The sequence below is a fragment of the Macaca thibetana genome, chromosome 9, assembly GCF_024542745.1.
Source record: "Macaca thibetana thibetana isolate TM-01 chromosome 9, ASM2454274v1, whole genome shotgun sequence".
Lineage (NCBI taxonomy): Eukaryota > Metazoa > Chordata > Mammalia > Primates > Cercopithecidae > Macaca > Macaca thibetana.
Window position 1 is genome coordinate 129361356 of NC_065586.1, and position 16844 is coordinate 129378199.

The 16844-nt window shown below is 60.2% G+C and overlaps 1 protein-coding gene and 1 long non-coding RNA gene across 2 annotated transcripts; one reads left to right on the plus strand and one right to left on the minus strand.

Moving 5' to 3' along the window:
- Nucleotides 1–1727: 1727 nt before the first annotated feature.
- VENTX (VENT homeobox) lies at nucleotides 1728–5798 on the plus strand. Its single transcript, XM_050805540.1, has 3 exons — nucleotides 1728–2028; nucleotides 3590–3750; nucleotides 3832–5798. Exons 1-3 carry the CDS (start codon nucleotides 1788–1790, stop codon nucleotides 4210–4212), a joined length of 783 nt encoding a protein of 260 aa, XP_050661497.1. The 5' UTR covers nucleotides 1728–1787; the 3' UTR covers nucleotides 4213–5798.
- A 3406-nt stretch (nucleotides 5799–9204) lies between these two features.
- Nucleotides 9205–11012, minus strand: LOC126963321 (uncharacterized). The gene is made up of 2 exons (XR_007729011.1): nucleotides 10607–11012; nucleotides 9205–9758 (listed from the first exon to the last, which is right to left on the minus strand). It is a non-coding gene; the product is annotated as an uncharacterized LOC126963321 (long non-coding RNA).
- Between the last annotated feature and the right edge of the window lie 5832 nt (nucleotides 11013–16844).

The window sequence follows — 16844 nt, forward strand, 5'->3', positions numbered from 1 at the left end:
AGGGCCGCCCCCACTGCGGGAGGGCTGGGTGCCTGCCTCATGGGGCATCCTCGGGGCCAGCCCTGTGGCCGTAGGCATCTGGGCCCTCGCTGCCCCTGGCCGGAACACTCTGCTGGTCCTGGGCAGTGGCTTCAAATCCCCTCTCCCGGGGGTGACCCGGTCTCTCCGGAGATGAAGTGGGGACGGGGTCTAGGCCGCCTTCCTGGCCCCCCAGCCCTCCTGGTTTTACCCCCGAGGCCACGTCCAAAGCCCCCAGCGCCCCACCCCTGCCAGCCTCCCCCTTGAGGGCCCGGTGGCCTAACTGGGTCGGCAGGGTCCGAGGAAGACCAGGGTCAGCAGCGGCGCGGTCCGTTCCCCGACCCCGTCACCTGTGACCCACCTGTTCCCCGTGAGGTCCCGCCCCAGCGCCCCCCTCCCGGGCTCCTCCCTCTTTTCTCAGCCCGGGAGGCGCGGATAGCCGGGTTGGGCGTAACCGTGGGGCGAGGCCCGCGGGTCTTTCTGATTTCGGAGAGCGGGGTGGGCGCTGAGGCAACCGCGGTCAGGACCCGGCCGGGAGTCGGGGCTGCTCCCTGGACCCCGTCTGCGCCGAAACCCCGCATGGCTTCGGACCTGCGCCCGCGCCTAACCCCGGCCGCCGGAGACGCAGTGCGGACCCCAAGCCAGTGCGCGGAAGACACCGTCCTACCCTCGGCGTGGGCGCAACGCGAGTCCGTGTGTCCCGGCGCGCGGGAAGCTGGTCCGAGGCCGGAGGGAACGCTCGCGGCGTGGCTGCCTCCCACCAAGCCACTTCGGTCCCCGTGCCCCACCCCGACGGCGCAGGCGACCCGGGGACGCCCAGGACGCGGAGACGCAAACAACTCGGGACCGAGGTTCGTGGGAGCAGCGGCCGCGCGTCGCGATGACCGTCCCGGGAGCCCGTGCTCAGGGCGTCCCCGTGAGGTTTGGGCTCCACAGTCCCCGGCGGCTCTGCCCCCGCCCTGGCCACAGTGGGGACAGCCCGGCTTGGCGGGGACGCGCCAGTCCCGCAGCCGAAGCGGAGTGTCTACCCCGCCGCGCGAGGCAGTGGCTCCGGCCCTTCCAGCTCCGGATGGGGTCAGGGAGCCGCCCGCGCCCGCATGCGGAGGCTGCTGCGATGGCCCCGGGAGTGAGTCCCCCAGAGGAGCTGGAGTAGGGCTGGAAGCGGACGAGTGCCCCGAGAGGCCCCTCCCGACATTGCCGTCCCCGCGCGCCGCTCCCCGAGCCCTCCGCGTCTTTCCCGGAAAGCGTCCCTCGGTTCCTGCGCGACCGCACAGCCTGGACGCAGCGCACGCGGGCACCGGCTGAGTCCGCCCTGACTCTCCCAGCCTGAAGCCTGCTCGCCCTCGGGTGTCCGGGCTGGGCACAGGCGCCAGCGTCCCCCTGGAGAGGAGAGGTCGCCGGGCACCGCCCAGGGCAGGCCCGAGTGGGAGCGGGACCCTCCTACCTTCCAGCAGCCTCGGCCCGCGGGGTGGGGGTTGGGAGAGATGAAAGGAGGTGACCGATGCCGAACCGTCCCCTCTCCATTAACCAGGGCCCGCAGCCCCGCCCCTGCCCCAGACACGGAGGAGCCGGGGAGGTGTGAACGGTCTCCTTTGTGTCTCTGAATCGAAGGCAATTAGGCGCTGCTTATCCGGGCATTAGCCGTGTATGCAAACCGGGCTCCCGCCCCCTCCTCCCGGGCTTATAAACGCCGCCGCCCGGCGAGGCCGGAGGTGGATCCTGCGCCTGGCCAGCCCCGCCCGGCCTTCCCTCCGGCCCACCTGGCCGCCATGCGCCTCTCTTCCTCCCCACCTCGTGGCCAGCAGCAGCCCTCCAGCTTTGGCTCTGTGGACTGGCTCTCCCAGAGCAGCTGCTCAGGGTTGACCCCCTCGCCCAGGCCTGCCGACGTCTCCCCGGGGAGCCTCCCTGGCCCGGGCCAGATATCCGGCGCCCGGGAGCCCCCTCAGGCCATCAGCATCAAGGAGGCCGCCACGTCCTCAGATCTGCCTGCGCCGGAGAGGACCGTGGCTGGTAGGTCCAGGCCGGGGGTCCTTCCCAGGTGGAGATGGGAGTGGGGGAGAGGCCAGGAGCCCGGCGGCTGAACTCCCCGCGGTACGGGGCGGACGAGGTCAGGGCCGGGGACGTTTCCATGAGGGCCGGCGGAGGCCTTGCCTGCGCCTCACTGGAGCGCAGCTTCCCTCGAAACCAAAGCCTTGACGGGGATTTTCTCTCCTTGAGCCCTCGGTGGGCTCCTCTGCCTCCCTTGGCACCCCGTTCCTCAGCTGTGTCCCACCGCGGCCTGGTGCCGAGGGACCGTCCAAGGGGTCCCTGTCCGCACCTCTCTGCCCTGATTCCGGGCGCTCACTGAAACACAGCGCGGGCGTGAGCACCTGTGCCCCTGGTGTTCCAGCCCCGCAACCATCGGGACCCAGTTCCAGGGGTCCGACGATTTGCCAAGCCCCCTCTGCCCCCAGCAAAGCCAGTGCCTGCTCAGCATCTAGGCTCAAGCCCCTTCCAGGCCACCTGGAGCACAGCTGTCTTTTAAAGAGCCTGCAGGTTTGCTGTAGGGGCGGCGGTGACCCGATGCCTGCAGAAACTCTGAAGTTCGGTCTGTGGCCCGGAGATGCTCTGTTGTCTGCTGAGAACAAAGGTTCTCCGCGTTTGTGTTTTAGTCTTTGTGACATCGTTGCCGCTTTTAGGTTTAAGGTAGTACTTGGTCAAAAGTGGGGTTAACATAAGTTTTCATTTTTAAAAATTTGACTGATCCTCATGGAGTAACTTTGTACTTCAGGGAAATGAAAATTTAAATATGTTCTTCCCAGCTAGCTATCCTGCCCCACCCCAAAAAAGTCAACCATTCCTGTCCCCCAACCCCCTTCCTGATCCCAGTCCTACAGCCCTCCCCGCCACAAGGCATTTGCTTTTCGGGTCTCCCATGTGCTTTCAGGCTAACGTGAAGACAGATTTTGTAAAATACGCTTCCTTCCGCAGAAACTCCAGTGAGCATTTGGGTCAGACTTGAGTTGAATGTTGAGCTCGTTTCGCCACGTTGGCCTCCTTCCTGGGACCCAGACCACACACCACCTTGTGGGGTTGTTTAGTGCCAGCCCCCATTCCTTGACTTAGAAATTAGAAAACAGACTTGACCAAGGTGGGCCTGGGGATTAACTGAGCCGGGCTCTGCTGGCTGAGGAGCCGGAGCCCAGGACAGGGACCGAGTTCCCTGGGTGGGTCCCCAGGCCTTTGCATGTGATGGACTCTACCTTACCTGCCTGGAAATCTGCAGAAAGGGCATCCTGGGAACCGGCTTCGGAAGGGAAGTGTGGGATGGGGCCGAACTGAGTGAGCTGAGCCAGCCGAGCGGAGGGCAGGCCCAAGCTGCTGGTAGCATTCTCCCTCCCCTGAGTCACCTCTCTCAGCCCCTTTCCGCACGCACATGACCTGGAGGCTGCGGCAGGGCTGCTGGTCACTGTCAGGTGAGAAGATCTGCCCTGCCCAGCCCCCAACATGGCTGTCTTCACCTGTTACCTGTGGGCGGGGCTTGCCCCATGGGGTGGCAGGCTCAGCCAAATGCTCTCACCCTCTATGCCAGGGTTGAGTAAGGGGCCAAATACCTTGCGGGGCCCCCGTGTCCGCACAGCCTTCACCACGGAGCAGGTCCGCACCTTGGAGGGCGTCTTCCAGCACCACCAGTACCTGAGCCCTCTTGAGCGGAAGAGGCTGGCCAGGGAGATGCAGCTCTCAGAGGTCCAGGTGAGGCGGGCCGGGCTGAGGTGGGCAAGGGTGGGCCGGTGGCCTAGTCTCACCCCTGCTCTGATTTTGGTTTTCCTGCAGATAAAAACCTGGTTTCAGAATCGCCGGATGAAACACAAACGGCAAATGCAAGAAGTCCCGCGGAACAGCCCCTTCCTGGGATCTCTCCACGTGCCCCCAGCTTTCCACTCACCGTCTTCTGGCCTTGCCAATGGCCTGCAGCTGCTGTGCCCTTGGGCACCCCTGCCTGGGCCCCAGGCTCTGATGCTGCCCCCGGGCTCCTTCTGGGGTCTCTGCCAAGTGGAACAGGAGGCCCTGGCCTCTACGGGGGCTTCCTGCTGCAGGCAACCTCTGGTGCACCACCCCCCAACCGCAGGAAGTGGCCTGCCTGCACCGGGACCAGCCCTGTCCACGGGGCCCTGGGGCCTGTGCGCTCTGCCGGAGACAGGGGATGCCTTTTGAGGAGGCGCCTCTGACTCTCTCCCACGCTCACGGTCTTGCGGATTGCACCTGGCTCCTACCTGGAGGACTCAGCTGTTGTGTTTACATCGTGGTGGCGCCTCTCACCATGACCACACAAAGATTCTGGAGATTTCTGGAGAATAGATATATATGTATGTATATATCTATCTCTCTCTATATATATGTATATGTATATGTATGTGTATATTTTTTTTAAGACAGAGTCTCGCTCTGTCGCCCAGGCTGGAGTGCAGTGGCGTGATCTTGGCTCACTGCAACCTCCACCTTCCGGGTTCAAGGGATTCTCCAGCCTCAGCCTCCTGAGTAGCTGGGATTACAGACGCACGCCACCACGCCCAGCTAATTTTTTCTATTTTTAGTAGAAACGGGATTTCACCATGTTATCCAGGCTTGTCTTGAACTCCTGACCTCGTGATCCGCCCGCCTTGGCCTCCCAAAGTGCTGGGATTACAGGCGTGAGCCACCACTCCCGGCCCTGAGAATGTGTTTATTAAAGCCACCTCTTCACTGAAAGTTACCGAAAGGGTCGGTTTAGGAAGTAAGTGAAGGGTCAGTGAACAGAGTCAGATGCAGAAGTGGGCTTGTCGTGGGTAGGGCTTTCAGCGTACGATAAAAGGATCATTTGTTTTTTAAAAAGTGTTGGAAAAACTGGTTTTCCAGTTGGAAACAGTAAAGGTGGTAAGCTTTGTGTGTAAAAAAGAAAACCAGGAAGGATTGGAAGGGAATGCAGGTGTCGTGTTTACAGCCTTGTGGTTCAAGTCCCTCTTAACAAGAACTCCAAAGCTAGAAAGCAGGAGGGAACAGGTGAAAATGAAGGCGGGGATGCTGGGGTCCTGCAGTGTCCTCTGGGCGGTGCGTGAGCCGGGACTGCCCACGGCCTGCTGGGGGCTCTTCTCCAGCCGGGGAAGGTGGGGCAGCTGGGACCTGCGGCTGTGCCTGGACTGAAGCTGTCCCGCAGGTCCCCGCCCTCCAGCACCAGCTCACCTGCCCCCTCCTCACAGCAGCCTCGGGACAAAACAGAATGACTCAAGGACAGCACTTCCTGCAGAAGGTCTGGGAGTGCCCAGAATGGGAGGCTGGGAAGCCCCTCCCGGGGAGAACTCCCCCATCGATGGACCATTCTTGGTGCAGACTCCTGACTGCATGTGTGGAAACTTAGACAAGTGAGCATCCGTCCACGTTGCCTCAGAGTGCCCGGGGGGCAGGCAGTGCGGGGCGCCCAGGCGACAGGTTCAGCCTGCAGGACTGCGACCTGTGAAACCCACCCGGGCACCCCAACGGGAGCAGAAGCGTGGTCCTGCGGCCGCGTCCACAGCGAGTTCCACTTTCCCCTTGCTCACTTCTGCCTTGTTGGAAGTGTTTACAGCTGGATGTGATTTTATAATACACCAGGTAAGAGGAGAACAGCTGCTGTGCATCCGTCCTGGTGAGTGACCATGTGAGGGAAGCCTGGGCGAGGCCCTCGGAGGGCAGTGGCTGGACAGGGGCTCCTGGTGGGGCCTGGGCAGCACTGATTTGTAGATGTGGATGGGGGCACATCTGTGATAAAAGTACAAGTGCCCCTCGCCGCCTTTGGGGATTGCTCTCCGGTCCCCTGTGTGGCCCCGGGCCACAAACCACACAGTCTTGGCCCTGAACTCCCCCGGTGAGTAAGGGCCCTGGCCCAGTGTTGTCTTGACGTCCTGTCAGCACACTGGGCCCTACAAGGGGGACAGCCCATTGGCGCAGAGCTGGGCCTGTTCAGAGCCACACCTGGACCTTCTTAGGGCCCTGGCTCCATCCTGCAGATGAGGAGCTCTGGAAAAGGACAAAGTCCCGGAGGCTGAGGAGTGGAGCGGGTTCCAAGTGCCCAGCAGGGGCCTAGACCCTGAGTTCCGGGGGGTCCACAAGGCCCTCAGGCCCAGGGAAGGCTCTGCCACCAGTGATTTCCAAACTTCCCTCCCTGTTCCCCATCCGGGGCTGCAGGGACTTGGCCCAGGCCCCATGGGCTGCTGGTATCTGAGTGGACCTTGAAGACCAAGATGCCCCCAAGCCCTCCTCCACCCACCTGCTGCGTCACTAGATGACAGGGCCTTCCTCGCATCCCTGAAGCCCGTTTCCCCCTCTCCCCTGGGGTCCTCTGACTGACCGCTGGACGTCAGGCCCCGAGTTGGGCAAGTCCTCTGCTCCTGGATGCCCCCAGCTGCCCCCACAAGCCCAGTGCCCCAGGTGCTCTCGGCCCCACCCCACTCAACATCCCCAGGTGAACATCTGACAGGCATGGGGGGTCCTGACGTGACGGGGGCCGCAGGGCGGCGGGGCAGAGACACCACACGCCCCGGGCAGAGGAAGGCGGTTAGACGCGGCCTCTGTGAGGAGGTCTCAGCAGAGCTGGGCACAAGGGCTGTGGCCGGACGAGCCGGAGGGCAGGGCTTGGGGGGTAGGACGGGGGCCCTCAGGGTCCAGCTCTGAGTGAGAGGCAGAAAGTCCTGGGGTGTGGCCGAGATGCATCAGAAAACAGCTGTGTCTAGACACCCCTCCCAAGCTCCCCAGTGATTCCTGCTGAAGCTGAGTCACCTGTGGGTGTGTCATGTGTGCTGTGCGTGGGGTGTGAGTGGGTGTGTCACGTGCTGCACATGGCGTGTGAGTGGGTGTGTCACGTGTGATGTGCATGGTATGAGTGCGTGCGTGTCATGTATGAGGATTGTGTGGTGCTCTGGATGTGGGGTGTATATGTGTTGTGTGTGCGTGTGTAGCTATGCACGTGTGGTGTTACTGTGTATCGTGTGTGTTCTGCATGTGTAATGAGTGCTGTGTCGTATGTAGCATGTGTGCATGTGTAGTGAACGTGTCTACTGTGTGTTGTGTATGTGCGCTACGTGTGTGTCGTGTGTGCTGTGCATGTTGTATGGTGAACTTGTGCAGTGTACGTGGGTGTGTAGTGAACATGTGTACTGTGTGTGTCGTGTGTAGTGAACGTGTGTGCTGTGCGTGTTTTGTGTAGAATGTGTGTGGGTGTGTAGTGAACGTGTGCTATGCGTGTGTCATGTAGTGAACGTGTGTGCTGTGTGTGTGTCATGTGTCTCTCCCAAGCCCCAGACACCCTTTGTCACTGCCTTGTCCTCTCTGTATGTAACCCGAGCGGCTGTCAGGACAGAGAGGCTGTGGGCCCGGGTGTGGACGCCGGCAAGCTCTGGCTGCCGATGGACCGGGGGCTGCTGGATGCCGCCAGGCTCCTGCTCACCCTCCTTTCCCTCTGAGCTGTTCAGCCACGTGGGGCCAAGGGCTGTGCCGGCTCCTTCCCCGCAGGTTGGGTAGGAGGGGCAGTTGCTATGAAATAATCTTGCCAAGAATCTCTGGGAACCTCCACATCTAACTTCCAGTGGACAGGAACCCTCGGGGACTCCCAGGGGACTCAGCTGGGCTCCTGCAGAAGCCTCTGGGAGAGGGTGGGGTGCCCTTGGTGCAGAGGCCGAGGCGACACAGCCGCAGACGCACGCATGAGCCGTGATGAAGAAGTGTGGGAAAGCACGGACCCGTACAGCTGGTGGGGACGATTCCGAGGGCTCAGGACAGTGCTGGGGAGTGGTCCGTGTCCTCAGGTGTGGAGAAACCCTGTCTCCAGAGGCAGCACTCAGGGCCTCAGATCTGAAACTGACATTCAAAGGGTTCAAAACACAGCATGACATAAATATGGCAGAATATCCACTGCCCTCTCCGCGGGGAGTCCACGGGGCTCGTGCACTTCTCTTTTAGATTCTGCACCTGAGACTATCCAGGAAACTGCAGGGAGGGGCTGCTTGGACTTGGAACCACAGCTCTTCTGGGGAAATGGCCTCCGTGCTGGAGAGCAGGGGCCTCTCCTCTCACAGCCCAGCAGGTGCTGTTGATGACACAGCCCTGCGGGGACAGAGCCAGGCAGGGTACAAGCGAGCGCAAAGTGAAGCAGAGGAACAGAGCCGAGTAGGGTACGAGCACAGAGTGAGGCAGAGCCTTTGGCTCCCTGGATCCAGCCGTGCCTGCATCCGCCATTCGGTTGACGCCGTCTGTAGCTGCTGCGTGTCCACACAGCACAGTGAGGTGACACCTGCTTTAGTCTGTGCAGATTTAAAACCCTATGTTAAGGTGTCCTGTGGAGAGTGACTCAAAGGCCTGGAAGAGACTCCTGAGCGGGGTCAACCTCCACCGTTCCCCAGGGGGCTGGGGGGAGCAGCCGAGCTCATCGGGGTGGGGGGCGTGGCTGCCCTTCCACATGTGACCTGCAGCCGTCCCAGCTGGAGGCACCCACCCCTCTGCCTGCTGCCCGAGCTTTCCCCTGGGACACCCAGGCTGCCGGCTGTGAGGGAGGTGGGAGGTGACTATCAGATGAGATTAGTGCTAGGCTTGGAGAGGAGACGCGGCCGGGGGGAGGCAACCCCGATAAGGGCACCTGGAGGCCTCCCGCTCAGCCGGCTCATTGCTCTGTTTGCTGGGCTCATTGGTAGCAAAGGCTGCGGCCTTCAAAGACCTGGGCGTGGCCCTGCCGGCTGGCAAGGACTCTGGCTGAAGGGTGGGGTCTCCCGGCCTCCCATTCAGGCCTCCTTTTAAGACAGCAGCTGACAGTCATTCTTTAAACCAGCGTGATGAGGGACCCCCTGTCCATTTTTCATCAGCGGGAAGTCAAGACCACAGTCCCACCCTGGCCATTGTGGAGGCTGGGAAGCCACAGGACCCCCACCCAGGGCAGACCAGTGTCCCGCACCCTCACAAGCCGTCCCTCTGGGCTCTCCCAACACTGCCAGCCGGTCCCAGGCTCTGGACTTGTTCCAGCGACCCTGGTCATCAGGAGGGTGGCCCCAGACCGGTGCCCAGCCCAGGCCCCCAACCAAGGCCCCAGGACCCATTTCATCCCCCTTAGGTTCACACATTTTTAACTAAGTTCCCCCAAGTCCACGCTTGACTAATGTGACATCCGACCACCGCGAATGAGAGGAGACCAGCACGACAGAGCCTCTTTATCAAAATTTGCATTTATTATCAAAACTTTACCACACCTCACACATTTAAATGAAATTAGCTCTGCTGACATTTCTGACCAGAAAATCAACTCATACCCGTGATTACAAAAGTAATAAAGGTGTTAAGAAGCAAACGCTGGCCGGGCGCGGTGGCTCATGCCTGTAATCCCAGTACTTTGGGAGGCCAAGGCAGGTGGATCACGAGGTCAGGAGTTCAAGACCAGCCTAAAAAGGTGAAACCCCATCTCTACTAAAAATACAAAACTTAGCCAGGCATGGTGGCAGGTGCCTGTAGTCTCAGCTACTTGGAAGGCTGAGGCAGGAAAGTCGCTTAAACCTGGAAGATGGAGCTTGCAGTGAGCCGAGATCCCGCCACTGCACTCCAGCCTGGGCAACAGAGCGAGACTGTCTCAAAAAAAAAAAAAAAAGGCAGCAGCAAAAGCGTGCAGACCCAGAGTGCACGCGTCCTCCGCCACGCCTCGCTGCCGTCTGCGCCTGGGCCCTCCGCCTCCCGCTGGTGTAACAAGTGGGCCCCACACGCTGCAGCTTCTGCAAAGAAAACTTCCATAGAATGAGTTGTGGATCCAGCCAGAGCCCAGATCCCGGGCACCCGCCCCACTTCCCCTGGCCACCAGGCGGCGCCAGAGCCAGGCCAGTCCCGCCGCCTCCTGTCCCATCTCCGGTCAGACGGGCCACGGGGCACGGCCCAGCTCCAGCCCTGCTCTCCGCAGCCTGGGCCCCAGCCCGCCCAGCTCCAGCCCTGCTCTCCGCAGCCTGGGTCCCAGCCCGCCCAGCTCCAGCCCTGCTCTCCGCAGCCTGGGTCCCAGCCCGCCCAGCTCCAGCCCTGCTCTCTGCAGCCTGGGTTCCAGCCCTCCCAGCTCCAGCCCTGCTCTCTGCAGCCTGGGTCCCAGCCCGGGGGGCTGCAGAGGCCTGGACCACTTCCTCCCCAGACACTTTCCGGACCCACACAAAAGCTCACATCCACGCTTTCCTTGTTCTGGAATATTTGGCCCCTTTCTGCCCCAAGGACGTGGGGACCAAAGCCCCGGGGCCCCCCGGCCCAGGAGAGAGGAAGCAGGCGGAGTCCCGAGTCAAGACGCAAGTGCCACTGGGGAGGACCCGACCGCCCCATTTTCCCATGCCCTATACCTCTTTAGGCCAGACCCTCAAAGAAGTATATGCATAGGAAAAAGGAACGGCGGGCGGTTCTGCGGGCAGCTCTGCGAAGGGCCAGCTCTTCAGCACCAGGAGATGGCTGTCCTGGGGGAAGGTCTCGTGCCGGGCAGCGAGAGAAGTCGGGACCGAGGCCTGGTGGGCATCAAGATCCTGTGGGAGCAAGGAGGGCAGAGCCAAGGCAGGGCCCAGTTTCCAGAGGCAGGACTTGGGCCTCATCTTACCTCTGGTCCAGCCTCCTGGGCCGCTGGCGTTGGGTAGCCTGTGAGCCTCGTGAGCCTGGGAGGAACAGTGGAGAACTCTCTGAGCTGGAGGAGCGGTGGAGAACTCTGAGCCGGAGGATCCTGGAGAAATCTGAGCCGGGAGGAGCGGTGGAGAACTCTGAGCCGGAGGAGCGTGGAGAAATCTGAGCCGGGAGGAGCAGTGGAGAACTCTCTGAGCCTGGAGTTCTGCTGCTGCCCAGCGAGGTCCACATTTATGCACAGGGGAGACCTTGGCCGCCACTGTCACATGCAGCCAGAGGGCTGCTCCACGCCAAGGACCCCGTCCCACCCCCGCACCTGCCAGATTGGGGCACAAAGACCTGCTGTGGGAAGAGTGCTGAGGCAGGGCCCGGTGGGCGGGCGGCGAGGGCCGGGGGCCGGGGGCTGCTGGCCCGGGAGCTGGGACGGGGCCAGCCTGTCCACACGCCCTCCTCCAGCCCTTATCTCCCCATGCGTCTCTGCTTGCGTCAAGGGCCTGGAAAGCACACGTGAGCAAGAATTGCTTGTCCAGGGAAGGGGCCACCTCTCCCTCCTGAGCCTGCTCGGCTCAGCAATAAGCAGTCTACACCGCAGCCTCCTGGCTCACAGGGCTCTCAGAACCCCCGGCCAGCACGCCCAACACTGTCCCAGCCACTAAGAACCAGACCCCACCCCAGGGCAGGTGGCCCTGCTTGGCCTGGGGCGGCCTCCACAGCTGGGGCTCCCTGAGGATTCCTAGCACCAGGCGGACGCTGGTCCACACAGTGAGGTCCGGAGCCTTCCCCAGGCCACAGAGCCCCCAAGCACGTGGAGAGGCGCCAGGCTCTGCAGCCTTGGGGGCAACAGTGCAGGGTCGGAGAGAGAGGGCCCCTCAGGGACAGCTGGCCAGACCCACAGCTGCCAACACAGAGACCACACAGGCCAGCAGACACCCTCTCCAAGGGCCAGGGAGCCTCCCCCCGAGGGGCCCAGGCGGGCAGCAGAACTCCTGCAGGTCTGGGCCTGCCCCCGTGTCTAGGACACAAGGCCTCGGGAAGAGGCCCAGAGCTGCCCACAGGAGGCCAGGGGACGGGGCTTCTGAACCGCAGCCAGTGGCCTCTCCCCAGGACGTAGGCAAGTGGAGGCTGGCGAAGGAGCAAGGCTGAGGCCTCGAAGGCCTCTGCAGTGACCGTGTCCTCGAGGAGACTCAATGTCGCTGGGCAGGCCCATGTAGGCGCCTGGCTCCAGCCCCTGTGATCTGTAGGGCCAGAGTCTCAGAACTGACCCCCCGCAGCACCCACATGTGGCAGAGACACACAGAGACCCCCACAGACACACGTAGACACACACAGACACACATAGACACACAGACACAGACATGTAGGCACATACACACACGTAGACACACAGACACACATAGACACACATAGGGACAGACATCTAGACAGAGACACAGACACACACACGTAGACACAGATAGACACACACAGAGACACAGACACGTAGACACACAGACACACACACGTAGACGCAGGCACAGAGACACATAGAGACACAGACACGTAGACACACAGACACACACACGTAGACACACAGACACACGTAGACGCACATAGACACACATAGACACAGACATGTAGACACACAGACACACACACGTAGACGCAGACACAGACACACATAGAGACACAGACACGTAGACACACAGACACACACACGTAGACGCAGACACAGACACACATAGACACAGACATGTAGACACACAGACACACACACGTAGACGCAGACACAGAGACACACACATAGACACACACACACGTAGACACACAGACACACACACGTAGACACACACAGACACACACATAGACACACACACACGTAGACACACAGACACACACACGTAGACACACACAGACACACACATAGACACACACACACGTAGACACACAGACACACACACGTAGACACACACAGACACACACACATAGACACACACACACGTAGACACACAGACACACACACGTAGACACACACAGACACACACATAGACACACACACACGTAGACACACACACACACGTAGACACAGACACAGAGACACAGACGCAGGCACAGATGTACACAGAGACACACACAGACACACACAGAGAGACACGCACACAATGAGCCCACACACCCCCAGGTGCGGCAGGGCTTGGCTGTTGTGCGCGAGAATCTCCTGTCACCTGAGTGGACAAAGCCAGAGCCCGCGGTGGGGTAGGGGCACAGGGGGGCACAGGGGCCAGGTGGGGCTGCAAGACTGTCCAGCGCCCTCCTGATGGCCCCTGAGGTGGCCAAGACCCCCGTCTGGGGAAGGACACGTGGGCCCTGCTGGGCAGGAGGAGCCATAGGGACCAGGGGGACGATGGACGATGGATGGTGACCCAGCTGCCTGCCGGACCGCTCTGCAGACCCCCCGCGGGAGTAGCCTCTGCCCCCACCTTGCGCAAACTGTTGACCTGCAGGCACATGGTGATTCTCACGACCAGCGATGGCCACCGAGGGGTGCGAGTGAGCACAGCAGTCGGTCACAAGCCCTCCTGGTGGGGGCACGGGGCTGGGGACAGGCCCTGCTCAGGGCTGGGCTCCCACAACGAGGCCCAGAGTGGGCACCGGGGGGGCTGCTGGGCTCCATCCACCTGCTGGCAGGCTGAGGGCTGCCTTCTGGGGAAGGAGGGAACGTGGAGCTCAGACACACACATGCTCACACTCAGGCTCACCACACACACTCCTGCAGGCACATTCACATCCGCACTCACACACACATACACAATTCACACAAACACACTCAGACTCATCACACTCACTTCTGCAGGCACATTCACATCCGCACTCACACACACACACATACACAATTCGCACACTCACATCCGCACTCACACACACATACACAATTCACACACACTCAGACTCATCACACTCATTCCTGCAGGCACACTCACATCTGCACTCACACACACACACAATTCACACAAACACACTCAGACTCATCACACTCCTGCAGGCACACTCACATCCGCACTCACTAACAATTCACACAAACACAGACTCATCACACTCACTCCTGCAGGCACATTCACATCCGCACTCACACATACACAATTCACACACTCAAACACACTCAGACTCATCACACTCACTCCTGCAGGCACATTCACATCCGCACTCACACACACATACACAATTCACACACTCAAACACACTCAGACTCATCACACTTCTGCAGGCACATTCACATCTGCACTCACACTCACATACACAATTCACACAAACACACTCAGACTCATCACACTCCTGCAGGCACACTCACATCCACACTCACACACACATACACAATTCACACACTCAGGCTCGCCACACTCACTCCTGCAGGCACATTCACATCCGCACTCACACATACACAATTCACACACACTCAGACTCATCACACTCACTCCTGCAGGCACACTCACATCCGCACTCACACACACAATTCACTCACACTCAGACTCATCACACTCACTCCTGCAGGCACGTTCACATCCGCACTCACACTCACACACACAATTCACACAAACACACTCAGACTCATCACACTCACTCCTGCAGGCACACTCACATCTGCACTCACACACACACACAATTCACACACTCACACTCAGACTCATCACACTCCTGCAGGCACATTCACATCCGCACTCACACTCACATACACAATTCAAACACACTCAGACTCATCACACTCCTGCAGGCACACTCACATCCGCACTCACACACACATACACAATTCACACAAACACACTCAGACTCATCACACTCACTCCTGCAGGCACACTCACATCCGCACTCACACACACACACATACACAATTCACACACACTCAGACTCATCACACTCACTCCTGCAGGCACACTCACATCCGCACTCACACACACACACACAATTCACACAAACACACTCAGACTCATCACACTCACTCCTGCAGGCACACTCACATCTGCACTCACACACACACACAATTCACACACTCACACTCAGACTCATCACACTCCTGCAGGCACATTCACATCCGCACTCACACTCACATACACAATTCAAACACACTCAGACTCATCACACTCCTGCAGGCACACTCACATCCGCACTCACACACACATACACAATTCACACAAACACACTCAGACTCATCACACTCACTCCTGCAGGCACACTCACATCCGCACTCACACACACACACACACACAATTCACACACACACACTCAGACTCATCACACTCACTCCTGCAGGCACACTCACATCCGCACTCACACACACATACACAATTCACACAAACACACTCACACTCATCACACTCACTCCTGCAGGCACACTCACATCCGCACTCACACACACACAATTCACACACTCACACTCATCACACTCACTCCTGCAGGCACACTCACATCCGCACTCACACTCACAATTCACACACTCGGGCTCATCACACTCACTCCTGCAGGCACATTCACATCCGCACTCACACACACACACAATTCACACACTCAGGCTCACCCACACTCACACACACCCATGGTCCCCCACCCCCATGAGGTCCGCAGATCCGAGGAAGGGTCCTTGAGGGCGCTAGCAGGGGAGGGGCCCCACTCCTCAGGACACCTAGAACCTTACCCAGAAAGCCCCAGCATCACACTTCGGGGGCCTGGGCCCAAAAGGCCCCTGCAGAGCCCCCATCCTGAGCCTCCACCTGGCTTCAGCCCTTCCCGTTTACAGCTGCCCAGCAGCTTCTGGGAAGCACACGAGGCCAGCCCTGACTCTGGGCTCCTGGCCTCGGTTCTCCTCGGGGGGAAGGAGGAGAGAGGCAGAGACAGAGAGACAGAGAGACACAGAGACACAGAGACAGAGAGACAGAGAGAGAGACAGACACAGAGACAGAGAGACAGAGACAGAGAGACACACAGAGAGACAGAGACAGAGAGACAGAGAGAGAGACAGAGACAGAGAGACAGAGACAGAGAGAGACACACAGAGAGACAGAGACAGAGAGGACCCAGAGAGACAGAGACAGAGACCAGCAGACCCAGAGAGAGACCCAGAGAGACAGAGGCAGAGAGACACACACACAGAGACACAGAGAGACAGAGACAGAGAGACACACAGAGACACAGAGACAGAGATAGACACAGACAGAGACAGAGACAGAGACAAACACACACAGAGAGACATAGACGTAGAGGGACAGAGACAGAGAGACACACACAGACACAGAGAGACACAGAGAGACAAAGAGAGAGACATGGACAGAGATGGACAGAGACAGTGGGGAGACAGAGACCGAGAGACAGACACAGAGACAAGGAGACAGAGACACACAGAGACAGAGACAGCAGGAAGGCCCTGGGCTATTCTAGGGCATCGTCCAGTTCTTCACTTTGTTTTCCTAACTGTTTTCCGGATTATAAACCCACAGCGGCTGACGAGAAAGCACTTTAAACATCCGCACAGGTTTAAAGGGGCATCCGGGGACCGGAGGGTCGGACTTGCACACAGGTGTGAGGACGGTCGCCCCGCGGCTGCCTCTGCAGGTGGAGGAGCCCAGGGCCCGTCTTCCTGCCGCCCCATTGGCTGCAGCCTGGGAGCGGAGGTGACAACTGTGTGGGGGCCCAGACCCCCCCGTTTCCCCCCAGGCCTCAGGGACCCACGGAAGGCTGTGGCCAGGCAGTGAGGTGCTGGATGCTGTCTTGGGCTCGGGCTACCAGGTGGAGCTGATCAGAGGGGCAGGCTGCCAAGGCACCAGGTTTCAGTGCCGCCTGGCCATCCTGGCCACGAGCCCTAGAGGTCCTGAGACCCCTCAGGGGGTTCTGTGAGGTGAAGGGAGGGACTCAGGGTAAACCCCAACCCCTGAGGGCCAAGGGAGAACCCACAGGTGGACCCCAGGCTCTCCCACAGGGGCGCCCCACACCTGCCCCCATTCTGAGCTCCCTGTGGCTCCCCAGTGCTTTGAGTGAAACCCAGTCTGAGCAGGAGCACGGGGTCCGTGGGGGCGGCCCCACCTCACCCACTGGAGGCCGCACAGCCTGGCTCCCACCTATCCTGGGGACCTCCTGCTGGGGTTTTGCAGGAGCAAAGGGTGGAAAGGCCTGAAAGCAGAGGACCCCCCAACCCGGGCATCCTTCCCACCATCCCGGGGCCTCCTGCTGTACCACCCACCCCAAGAAGGCCCCAG

What these genes read in the sequence shown, in the direction of transcription:
- VENTX (XM_050805540.1), top strand. Translation starts at nt 1,788, where the DNA reads ATGCGCCTCTCTTCCTCCCCACCTCGTGGCCAGCAGCAGCCCTCCAGC. An exon ending in GCCGGAGAGGACCGTGGCTG is followed by an intron (nt 2,029 to 3,589) that starts GTAGGTCCAGGC and finishes CCTCTATGCCAG; the next exon opens with GGTTGAGTAAGGGGCCAAAT. An exon ending in TGCAGCTCTCAGAGGTCCAG is followed by an intron (nt 3,751 to 3,831) that starts GTGAGGCGGGCC and finishes GTTTTCCTGCAG; the next exon opens with ATAAAAACCTGGTTTCAGAA.